The 12,594-nt window shown below is 49.3% G+C and overlaps 1 protein-coding gene across 6 annotated transcripts in view; it reads right to left on the reverse strand.

Annotated features, from left to right (window-relative positions):
- Nucleotides 1–217: 217 nt before the first annotated feature.
- Nucleotides 218–12,594, reverse strand: part of CDHR3 (cadherin related family member 3) — a 59,321-nt gene continuing 46,944 nt past the window's right edge. Inside the window, exons 13-20 of one of the 6 annotated variants that reach the window (XM_070505298.1) lie at nucleotides 12,423–12,594; nucleotides 9,813–10,063; nucleotides 7,769–7,950; nucleotides 5,670–5,683; nucleotides 4,461–4,492; nucleotides 3,389–3,436; nucleotides 2,671–2,719; nucleotides 218–1,211 (exon numbers count right to left, since the gene is read on the reverse strand). In XM_070505298.1, the coding sequence (XP_070361399.1) occupies nucleotides 907–1,211; nucleotides 2,671–2,719; nucleotides 3,389–3,436; nucleotides 4,461–4,492; nucleotides 5,670–5,683; nucleotides 7,769–7,950; nucleotides 9,813–10,063; nucleotides 12,423–12,594 (1,053 nt within the window). In that variant the 3' untranslated portion in view covers nucleotides 218–906. The other 5 variants (XM_070505310.1, XM_070505302.1, XM_070505314.1 and 2 more) reach the window with 5 other exon arrangements.

Here is a 12,594-nt window from a genome sequence, read left to right on the forward strand (position 1 = left end):
ACACGGCCAAGGAAGTTTATAGTGTCGTAACATATAATAGCAAAAAACTTGAAGCAGCCACCCAAGTGGAGAACAGATAAATAAATTGTGGTGTATTCCTACGATGGGATACGACACAACGGTGAAGAGAACGGGACGCTGATCTGCAGGACAGCAAGATGGATCTCACAGACGTGGCGCTGAGCAAAAGAGGCCAGACACGAAAGAGCACATTCTGTGTGATGCCATTTATTTGAAATGCAAAACAGGCAAAACTAATCTGTGATGAGAAAGATCAGACTAGTGGTTGCCTCTGGGAGGCAATGATGTATTATCAAGCCGAATTCCTTAGATCGGTGCACTTTGTGGAATGTCAGTTATACCTCAATAAAAAAGAATGAAAGGTATCTATTGTGTTTTCTTCTTTCCAAATGAACAACTCATTAATTACGCAGATTTTTTTTACTGCTCTTCTTTTGGAGAGGACTTGGGGTGACTCACAAAGGTGCCTGGTGTCAAACTGTATTTATAAGTGACAGAATCTGGTTGATACTAAAATAAGGGCAGGAAAATAAGAAGAAACCAGGTGGGAGAGGAGTCCTCAGTATTTATGTCAAGAAGTCCTGGGGTGAACTGCACGGAGCTTCCTAGCAGTCAATGCGAAGTTGAAACACTACAATCGGGCACCCAGAAGTTAACAGTCAGCTGATCAGAAGCACAGAGAACTGAGAGAAAAAGGCAACTATGGGGTCAAACCCCTTTCTGTTTGTTTTTGACGCCCCATTTGGGGCCCCAAATCTCTGAGTCCCTTCTGCCCACATTTTCACCACTATGGCATACTCCCCCTCCCTCAGAGAATTTAGGGTGAGGCTGGACAGTCAAGGCCCCTCGCAGTGCTGCGCTGTGGGCCTGGCAACTAGACACCGTTTACTTTTCTGGGTGTGGCTTGGGGAAAGCCCTGCTCATGGGGGCTGGGTTTCTGTTCTTGGGGGTGCTCAGCTTGCCATCCTGGTCTCTAGAACCCAGGCCTGCCTCTTCAGCCTGCGCTTGGCCACTCAGCCCATCTCCTTCCTTGTTGGTGCCCCTCAGTGGCCCGGAATCTTTCCCAGAGGTGGCTCCACTCCAAGCAGCTCCCAGGCGGCTGGACTCCTTCCGTTTTGGCAGTTGGGTTAAAGGATCTTTCCACCTTCTGGCTCCAGTTTTTGAGTTGAATTCATATATTGCCCCAGTAACTAGGGGGAAAAATATACAACGACCAGGTAAATGAAGGAATTCAAATGATTCTCTCATCCCCCATCTTCACCCTACTCCATTCTCACCCCAGAGGCAAGATGAAGCTCGCTAGAAGGTGTGAATAATTGAGATAGAAAACAGGCTTGTGACTAGCAAAATCTTCACCGGCCTGCCCTTTCCACGAGCCATAGAGCTCCAGGGCTCCAGCACACAGGTGGCAATTATCGTACCTCCCTGGAGGGAAAGATTTAGGAGAGTCTCAAGGCCATCTCAGAGGCAAGATTAGAAGGCCACATAAATCTTGAACACCAGGCGAGCCTCGGATCAACTAGGTTCAATTTCTGATAGCGTCCCCATTACATTCTGATGTGTTTGCTTTAAAAGACCCCTGAATCCCTGATATAAAAAGGAATTCACCAAGGAAGGACGAAAAGACTGATTTTTCTTGATGTTAGGTTTGCAGAGATTTGTAGACACAGACACTCAAATCTGGCCCCAGTTGAGATGATGCAAGGAAACCATTTTTATCGTGCGGAGCTGGTGGATGCTAATGGACGTGCTCCTTCACATTAGTCCAGTTGGCTCATTTCTTCCTTTTTCTTCTCTCAGACACACAAACGCAGGATAACAGCCCGGGTCCTCCCTGGCTTTTTCCCCAGAAGATCGAGTTTCAAGATGAGCCCCCAGCTCCTGCCATTTCCATGCCGGATGAGTGGCCTCTCGGCAGAGGATCCCACCGGCACTTATGCTAATGTGGGCACATTATGGTAACAAATCCCTAATAATAGAGGGAAATTTAATCCCGGCAGCAGCAGCCTCTCCTGGAGAGGAGCCATCCTCCTTCAGAGGAGGACTGCAAGGGAGGGTGGCAGGGAGCCAACACGCTTGCCTCCTGACTCTGGTTTCCTTCCTTTTATTCACGTCTATAATTGAGCCTTTGTAAGCGGAGGGATGCATGTAAAGGAGCTAAATTTGGAGCTGATTTCGTGGGGGTGATGAGAGCCCTGGAGGCCAGCTTTGCCTTATGTTCATCTTGCCGACCAAGAAGAATTTCTTGGCCCTGATCTACGAAAAAAAGAAGCCGAGCTCGCCATGCCTCCATCTCTCTCACCACCAATAGGATGGTACCAGAAGCATTCAGAAAGGAGGGGGGAGGTTGAGTCCCAATGAGCAGGGAAAAAAACGTGGGTTCTTGAATTCCACCAATTCCCTGAATTGGTTCATGATTTCAGGATGGAATCTAGACAGAGGTGTGGTCGTTGAGTGGAAGCCTTTAGGTGGAAACCCTCTGAGGCCTCACCCACGACCTTGTGCCTACAAGGGCCAGCACTGAGGGGCAACATAACCAAATGGATTGACAGACTGAATCAAGAGCAGGAAATTGGATAAGATGCCCCATGACCCCACCAGCCTGGAATAAGGAAAACACCCTTGTGGGTGGCACTGCCACCTAATTACCCGGGTCTATGGCTTCTCCATCAAAGACAGTGTTCATCTGGATTGTTTCCTAAGGAGAAGAAAGAGACAGCTTCAAGCACAACCCTACACTCCTCCCCCCAGGCAAGGCCACTCATCCTCACAGCTCACATTCCTTACCCAGGGCTTTCTCGACATTTATCTAACAGGGCGTGCTAGATGCTGGGGACACAGCGTGAACCAGGCAGGCACGGTTCCTGCCCACACAAAGCTTGCAATTGAATGGGAGTCACTGACAAACAGGCGCTACAAAACAGTGCTAAGGGCTACCGTGGAGAATATAGGATGCCACGGGGGCACAGGAGGGAGAGATAAGAGGATGTTTAATCCAGACCTGGCGGGTAGGAAAGCATCCTGAGTAAATGACACTTAAGCTGCACAGAAGAAAGTGCAGAAACACCACACAATGCCGGCTAAGATCTACATTGTGGACTCTGCCAGAGAGACATGCAAGGCAGGCACAGACGAGCACCACGGGCTCCCAGTCCTGGGCTCTGGCTGTGTCCCCTCGCGTAGGCCAATGCAATGTTGGCCTGGGCTCCATATCTTTGTCTTCCCCTGATGTGTGCTCTGCACCATCCTCCAGGACCTGAGCTCTGTCCCCATGGAAACACCTCCTTCCCTCCCATGGTGCCCTCCCATGGTGCCATTCTTTAGCAGCTGACGGGGACAGTGTTTGGAGTGTAGTGGCGCTTCTCACCCCCAGTTTCATCACATAAGCCATCACCTTGCCCGCAGCTCCCCAGCTCTGAAAAGAGAGGAAATGCAGACTATACGGGCTTCATCCCCCTGATCAGCTCAGCAGCCACACTGTTTGTGGTCTTGGGGGTTTACTCATTTAAGCGATTAATTTGATATTACCTATTTCTAAGGCAGTCTCTGAGTGGCATCACCAAAGGTACTTGCCTTAGACAATGAGACCTGGGGAGACAAGAGAGGCCTCTGCCTCCCATTATCAGGTAGACGGATACGTGGAAACACTCAGGTGAGGGCCCAAAGCAAGCATTCCAGTGCACTGGCTTGTCCTCCTCATTGTGCATACTCTTCCCCAAATTTAGGGTCTTGGGGCATAACAAAGTCTTATCATCAGGGGGTGGGGGAGAGCTGCAGGGGTCACTTTCAAGTTCCATCGATTCCCAGTGATGGATCAGGCGGGTCAGGTTCAGTAAAAGAAAATCAAGGAGGCAAGATGGGGCAGTAACTCTCCAGCATCCTGTAACACTTGGCATTTGGGTGACTCAACAGTGTTCAAAACATTTCCCCATCTGTTATCTCAGGCAGGTGTTCTCACTCCCATTCCACAGATGAGAAACCTAAAGCTTAAGAGCCTGAGGGAGTCCGCAAGGTCACGTGGCCAAGCGGGCAGCGCCAACCCTGGACCCAAGCAGCGTTCTCTCTCTATCACTTTTCTGCAAGGTTGTGGAAGAGCAAAGAAAAAATAAATACCCTTGAAGCCTATAGCACCAGTTCTGGTCTTTAAGCTTCTCTCCCCCAACTCACTCTCCAAGAGAGTTGGTGTAGATAATAAACATCACTATTTAATATTCATGGAATCCAGTTCTTCTGCAAATACATCAGCAGATATGTTCAGTGCGGGGAACAAATTCTATCAGGAGTTCGTCACAGAGCAATCTGTTCCAGTGGCCAAAGACCAGCCTCTCCCCGAATGATAACTACCCCCCGTGAGGCGGTGGCAAGGTCTGCCTGGGAGGGGATGGGAGCCTTTGGCCACCCACCCCCAAGTCAGGTGCCCCGGGGCCAACCGTACTCACTGCCACCACTTTTCTCTCCGGAGTCTTCATTTCTGCAGGGAATAGAGCAGGCAGAAGTTAAGCTTCTTGGACACTAAATTGACCTTAAAATGCTATCCACACAATGAGATTTCTCTTAAACAGGCTTTGAAATCAGTACTGCAGACACAGCAAAAAATTTTCTGCCTGCAGACATGTTTGTTGACAGCTTTCCATCTTCTCAGAAGAATACGCATGCGCATGCACATATACATATAAGACAAAACTTTTAAAAATTCTTTTACTTTTTCCAGCTTATTGTTACCACCGGACCTAGGAATTAGCCTTTAAATGGCTTTCTGGGTAAGAAAGAAAGATTGGATGGATACGTGTGTTCATTGCAATGGGGATGCTTTGCATCCATTCCTTGTGCCCTTTAAAAAAGTACCTAAGGTGGGAGGTAGTTTGCGAAACCCTCACTTATTGAACCCATCTCATTCGATATGATCAATAACCATTGTAATCAAATTTCTAACCCTGCTTAGAAATGTCATGCCTCGTGCATGACAGACACACACGCCTATGGATCCGAGTGGTTACAGCTATCATCTTTTGAAAACACACTCTCCAGTTCTTTGTCCTGTCTCTCCCCACAGCCTGGATTCTCCTAGAGGCAATAACGTTCACCAGTTGGTGACATCCCTTGGGCTTGGAGTGGTTCGGCTGGCCCTGGCTCAACTCACCAACTCTCTGAAGGCATTCGGCCATCCCCACGCATCTGACTGCACCCCGCCCCCTTTCCAGCTAGCCTGACCTAAGCAACTTGTGATAATGATCAAATCCATTACAACCTGAGAATGAAGTGTCATTTGTTCTTTAAAGAGAGGCATCTGTTCAATACAGAGCCTTCGCTGTCCTCAGGAGGGGTCACACCAGAGAATTCCTCGTTCGTGTCCCACTGGGTGCAGAGCAGACCTCCAGGTGTTTAAGCTGAGCTGACGGAGGTGACTCTGGGTCAGGAACAGACAGGACCAAAACGAGAGAGCCAATGGGCCGAAGGCACCAGCACCCGGCCCTTCCCTTTCGGAGGTAATGTCTGACCTCTGTCTCATTCCATCCACAGATGATGCGGATGAAAACCCACCAAGACAGGATTGCACCCTGACTCTTTGCTGAGCTGGAACCGTTTTATATAGTACAACAGAGCAAGTAAAGGACAACAGCAACAAAGGGAGCAAGCACCATACATACCTCCTTTCTTCACCCTGTTCGGGGAGAAAGGGATGGACCAGAGTTAATCTGAGAGTATTCTGCACCATACACACAACAGCATGGGGCCCTTTGGGCAACCGGGTTCCTCGGGACTCAGGGGTTGATTGAAAGGGGGACCAGGGATGGGGACTAACTAAAGTGAAGGCTGTGCTCCCACCCCTGCTCCCAACAGAGGGGCAGCTCCCACTACTGGTTTAGGACTAAGCAGGTTCTGGGAGTCGGATAAGTTTGAAAACTTGCTTTCTAGAACTTCAGGGAATATATTTCCTCTGACAACACCTGGTGAGGGCATGACCACCCCAATCAGACGGATCGGCTGGTGATCCTCCCTTGCCCATTTTTCTCGCCAGCAGCCAGCTGAGCAGAATGTGTGGCTCACAGCCGAAGGTTGGAGGGCTGGCAGTTAAACCCTGGTTTCCTGGAACAGGAAGAGCTGGACTTGGATTCCAAGACCACTCCCACGATAACCTCTGACTCTATAATTCTGTGACTCTGATTTTATTCTGTTTTGCTATTGGGCAAATGTTGGCTGCCACATGATATAACTAATTTCCAGAGAGCCCAGGCCTGAGTCTGAATCACTAGGTTGTTTTTCTTCTTTAAGTCAGCCATGTTGAAAACAATAAATATTTAGAACATAAGGTAAGGCAACCAAGTTCAAGGTGCGTATTTATCATTTAACTACAAATTGAATGTGAGTTGCAATGTCTGTTGGATTACTTCCTTTAAGAACTTCTGCTGAAATCCCCTTACGGTGTACCACCATCCTTACAAGCTTAAGCGCCACTCTTTTGGAGCCAGTTTTCATTTTCCAAATCAATTTGCGAGTAGTCCAAACACAAATGCCTTTTTTAATTTCAGCAGATGCTCAAGGATTTCTTACCTTGAAGTCAAGGTTGCCAATAGCAACGAACTTCCCCAATAAATATGGCAAAAGGCAACGCGTATCTTTCTGCTAAAGCCTCATGCTTTTATACAGAGTCTTTCATCCCTACATTTTAAATTATGAGACAGTACTAATCTTCAGGATACCTTTAAAAGGCACAGGAGTCTTATCATCCCTTCTTTTTGCCAATGAGAAACTCCAAAACTGACATTCTAACATCCCAAGATGCTTGGGACGGAGCTAAACTTGGAATCTAGAATTCTGAGCTCACTGGGACTCAGCCATGAAACATAATGCAGCAAGATTTTAAAAAATAGTGTATTAAGCCTGTTCTGTACATCAGGAACAGTGCTAAGTGCTTTCTTTGCATTTGCTCATTTAATTGTTTAGCTTTGGGCTCAGGAAATCGAGATTCACAGACGTTATTATTCGCACAAAGCCATAGACCTAGAAAATGGTAGAGCCAAGATTTGAACCCAGGCCTTGTCTTACTCCGAAGCCCAGGCTCAGAACCATGACGCTCTCAGTGTAAGAGCCACTGAGACCCAAGAAACCGGCAATGGAGGAAGCTCGTAAGAATCTAGAGCTCTCTTCTCCTCACTCTGTACCTCACCTTAGCCAGTAAGAGACACTCAGCAGAGTGTCACCATAAGAGGCTGAGTAGTGAGCAGGCGAGAACAGGAGGGAGCGGAAACAGCCCCGTGTTTATAGCCCTCGAGAGTGAGAGATCCGTCCACACGCGAAAGAACAACGATGATTTAGTCGCACAAAAGCCCAGTTGAGTCGCTGGAGCCAAAAGCTTAATTCCCTTATCAGTTTTTCGGGCTTCCTCTAATTCCATTCCATCCTTTAAATATTCTACAAAAAGAGCACAGCACATTCTCTCCCTCCTCACACCAGGCTTTTTTCCGAAGATTGTATCCAGGGCAAGGTCACCAAAGGGTTGAAGCCTCAATTTCACTGAGAGGGCACCAAGGACAGGGCAGGTGCCTGCGAAAACCACAGGAGAAGTTTCCTAGCCCAGCAGGTGATGAAGAGGCTACCAGGATTCCTTCCCCCATATTTCCTTTCACTTCCTTCACCCTCCACCCTGTAGAGAAATCCTGATTCTTTCTCTTTCCTTCTCCTGACATCACTGGAAACAGTGACCTAAAGGAAGTGGTGGAAAGGGCCCGGCCCGCTGACAACTTACAGAGGCTCCTGGTGCTTGCCGGTCTTGCAGGGACAGTGTCTGTAAATGGCTTTGGTCAACAGGATGATCAGGGACACCAGGAGGCCCAGAAACAATATGGAGCCCAAAGTGATGACAAAAGGCACATACCACGCCGATGGAGAATAAACGTTCTTCCTCAGGATCTGGTAGATGACCCTGGGCTTGAAGGACAGAGAGGAGAGGGTGAGGGGAGAGTGGTGGAGGCAATTCTGACATCATTACTCCCTCGTGTTGATGTTTATTCCGCTCTTTGTTCTTGCTCTGTAAATTGGACGTCCTGTGCTCATAGTTCTTGCTACCACAACCCATCACCTTATTTATAGTCTTTCGAACTATCTATCAGATTCGAACCCAGAAAATTCAGGGAGCTGAACAACTCTAGGCCTAACTTCATCCTCTTTCTTCCCTTTTCCCAAAGCTAAAAATTCCATGAGCTTTTTTCCCTGCCAGATCACGGCACAACCCAGGGACTAGTATAGCCGTTGTCTCTCACTGGGAAGGCAGGAGCCGTGGAAGTTGTTTTTGTGACACTTTGTAGGCTTTTCTGTGTTCACACACTACAAGCCGCACTGCCGGATGAGTGGGCTGATAACAGTGAAACCTCAAGTTCAGCATCTCTTCCTAGAACGGGAGACAGCAAACAAGTAATGGAGATTCCAGCACTGGAGATGTCACAACTGGGTCATGTTGTAAGGCCCAGAAAGGTGGCAGTTCCTCACTCAGGGGAGCCTACTGGCTTCTACCACCATGGAAAGCCTTCGAGGTCGCCTTATGCCTCCACTCACTGGTGTAACATTGACTCAAGTGCACGGGAGATGAACATTAACCAGCTCTTCATAAGAGTCTGAGAAGCAGAGTCTGACCACCTTCCATAGGTAGCTTTCTAAGCTTCTGATAACTCTTCCTCTGGCGTACTGCAAGTTCAGGGCTGCCAACCAAAGGCACAGCTTTCACCAGGAGCAGGAGGGAAGCAAACAAAAGAGTCAGCACAAATATAAGCCATTCCTCCATAGAGCAGGGGGAGATAACCCTGTTGTCAGATTCCAGACTCTCCCTTCCTTGGCCACACATTCTATTACGGCACCTGCTTATTCTTGCCCTACCGTTGAAGACATCCGTAGCTAGTTTATTAACAAGCATACTTGTTTGTAATCTGTCTCCCCTTCCAGGTAAGTGGCTCTCAAACTTCAGCACACATCAGAATCCCCTGGACGCCTTATTAAAAACACAGATGGCTGGGCCCCACACCCAGAGTTTCTGCTCTAGTAGGGCTGGGGATGTAGCTGGCGTTCCAGCATCTTTCCATGGAGGTCATGGTGATGGTCACGGATGGTGGAGGTATAACTTTAAGATTCTGGAGTGGGCCTGAGAATCTGCATTTCTATCCAATCTCCAGGTGATGCTGATGCTGCTGCTCTGGGGACCACCCTTTGAGAACTACTGACCTATCCTATAAGTTCCGTGAAAGCAGAGATCATTTTGGGCTTGTTCACCAAAGTGATTGACATAATATAGGTATAAATCAATGTCTGTAGATTGAATGAATGAATTTTGGCGGGGTAGAGATGGGGAGTAGGGTGAAGTTTGCCACATGGTGTCTCTTCAAAAGAACTGGAGAAGCACACCTGGCATCTCCCTGCTTTCATGGACATTGACTCTCATTGGCTCTTAAGAGCAAGCAGAGAAGAGGTTGGGAAGGTAGCAACTGGCCACACGCCCATGAAAATTGGCTCCTGTGCCACGGGCACCATAGGTGGTCACTCCCTGGTCTATCACAAGTCCCTACATCAGTGCCCACCCTTATTTACCAGAAGAGGAAGTTAATGGTTCTACAAGTGCAAGGTCTCCCCGAGATCTTTACCTACCACCCAGTGATTCCAATCCAGCCCATGGTTGCCATTCCTGGCACCATCCTAATACCTCAACTCTTTTCAGTCCATCCCACGTTTCTCCTGGGTCAAAGGGCTGCATCGATGTTCATCACAAGGATGTAAGTGGGGAGGCCATGTCCCAAAGCCCTTACCTTGCGAGTTGTGGTGACAGTCGTGGTTGGGTGAGGAACGACACTAATACTCAGTGTCACAGTGCCTGTTTCAACAAGAGCCTCAGCTGTCCTCCTGCCGGACAGCAAGTTGTCATCAGTTATGTACACCAGCAGTTTGTAGTCCCAGATCTTATCAAGCCCACCAGCGTAGTCAAAGCGGGTCGCGAGGAGCAGGCGTGTAACATTGGAGCCAGCGTTGGGAGAGAACGTGAAATGACTGTTGATGTTGCCTAAATGTGATTTGACATGAGGATTTTGGGCAAAGGAAGAAAAGAGGGTGAGAAATAAAGGTTTAGGAGAAAACTGCATTCAGCCTTTTCTGCAAACGTCCAGGCCACAGGAATAGACTGTCTTATGCACCAGGGCTACGCTATCGGCCTTAACTGAGCCAGAGATTTCATTAGTACAAAGAAACTCTTGCTCACAACCAGCATGGCTGCAATGAGGATGAGAGTAGAAAAGGACAACAGCACACGGGTCCCAGGAGAATGGCCGCCATCTTGCTGAGCATCTGGCAGAGAGAATTAATAATCCGGGTGCAGCCTCTCTAGCCAATCCTCATCACCCGGCATTTATTTGGTAACAACATGAAACTTACACTCAGACCAATGAGTGGGCAGCAAGAGGATAGAGCAGGCCGCGTCCCTAGCTATAGGCCAAGTTCATTCCATGCCTTTCGTGGAAGCTGGCTGGTCAGACTGACGTGGATCAAGGCTGCCCCAGGGAGAGAAGCCCAGGGCATCCTGGCCTACACGCCGATCTATATGACCCAATACATATCTAAAGTTATACAACCACACAATAACCAGACCCCATCTGCACTGAAACCATTTAATGACTTTTTACATCATCTTTTCTTTGTCTAGTAAAAATAAGTCACGTACCCACGCCTCATGAATTTAGCCCTAACCCTCAACACATTGCAGCAGCTCTTCACTGCCCATGGGTCCTGTCCCCGTGCTGCAGCTCTTCACTGCCCACGGGTCCTGTCCCCATGCCTGCAGCTCTTCACTGCCCACGGGTCCTGTCCCCATGCTGCAGCTCTTCACTGCCCACGGGTCCTGTCCCCATGCCTGCAGCCCTTCACTGCCCATGGGTCCTGTCCCCATGCCTGCAGCCCTTCACTGCCCATGGGTCCTGTCCCCATGCCTGCAGCTCTTCACTGCCCATGGGTCCTGTCCCCATGCTGCAGCCCTTCACTGCCCATGGGTCCTGTCCCCATGCCTGCAGCTCTTACTGCCCACGGGTCCTGTCCCCATGCCTGCAGCCCTTCACTGCCCACGGGTCCTGTCCCCATGCTGCAGCTCTTCACTGCCCATGGGTCCTGTCCCATGCCTGTAGCTCTTCACTGCCCACGGGTCCTGTCCCCATGCTGCAGCTCTTCCTGCCTATGGGTCCTGTCCCCATGCTGCAGCTCTTCCTGCCTATGGGTCCTGTCCCCATGCTATTCCATACAATTCTTTGAATAAAAGAGCACTACTGCCAGACCTTGAGAGTCCAAGAAATCTTTCTTTCGACTTCTCGGCTCACCGAGCCCGCACCAGCACTGATAACAGACACGCCTGGGTCCCCCCAAAAGGAGGGTGCCTCCTGGCTTTGCAGGGAGCACAGTCCCAGATCCCCTCGAACCCATTCCCCATTCTCCCCCCAAGTCTGTTGGCCTCAAGACTCAGAGCTTAGGGAGCCCAGGGCAGAGAGGCTGCCCACCCTAGAGGCCCCGGCTCCTTCCTCCAGTGGCTCCAGACTCATTACCGACTGAAACCAGGAAATGGAGCAGGAGATGGTGCAATTTGTCCTCCCTTAGCAGCGACGCGCTTCACAGAGGCCTGAGGGTTCTCGGTATGGATTATTTCCATCTTCGCAACTGCAGTCTCGAGGCCCTCTCTGCCCCTGCGGTTTGTGCCACGGCGGCTCGAGAGGCTGGCTTCCTACCGTTCGAGTTCCTGCTCTGCCAGGGCCCAGCAGGCAGCCAAGATGGATTTTCACCCTTCCGTGTGGAATTGCTCTGCTTGCTTGGGTTTAGATCTCTGGCCTCAGCACTTCATTAGAGGAGCTATTTTGGTCTAATTTCCATCGAGGGTGCTCTTTTTTTTTTTTTTGTTTCCCACAATGGTATATTTTTAGAGAGAGAAAATGAATGGAGCAGAAGAGAATTCCTGAGGACACAGTTCAAAATGCACTTAATCTATTTAATCTATTATTATCCAGAGAGAGGCCCGGGAGTCCCCGCCCCCACTACAAGCTTTCAGGAAAAGAGGTGGTTGAGCTGTTGGACTAAAAATAATTTTTTAACTACACTAACATGATTCATGAATTATATGACAGTCTGGGAGTTTCGGGGGAGTCACCATCAATGGGACTCACCCTTCCCTGGGCCTTTGGGTGGCCTTGTATGGAGTCTGGGAGGGGGTGGGTGAGGAGAAGGGAAGACAAGAGGACTGGGAGACACGGACTGTTAGACTCCCCATCTGGGCTCTCCTCTTGCAAGGTACCCCCACCCAGACACTGCGCCCCCAGCACAGACCCACCCCGTCCTCCCTAACAGCCGCACCAAGAACCGGGCCAGCACCGTCGACACCCAGTCCACACCTGCGCCAATGGAATATCGAAAAGACCAGGGACTGGAATCGAGGTCAGTACACATCAGCTTGAAATTCTGAATATTTGTGCCAACTTTCAGATCCACTGGGACGGCCAGGAAATAAGAGTTTGGGGTACAAATTGGCTTTTCATCATTTTCTTCAAGGATGTTCACAGTAAC

The sequence above is a fragment of the Equus asinus genome, chromosome 1 (genome assembly GCF_041296235.1).
Source record: "Equus asinus isolate D_3611 breed Donkey chromosome 1, EquAss-T2T_v2, whole genome shotgun sequence".
Classification (NCBI taxonomy): Eukaryota; Metazoa; Chordata; class Mammalia; order Perissodactyla; family Equidae; genus Equus; species Equus asinus.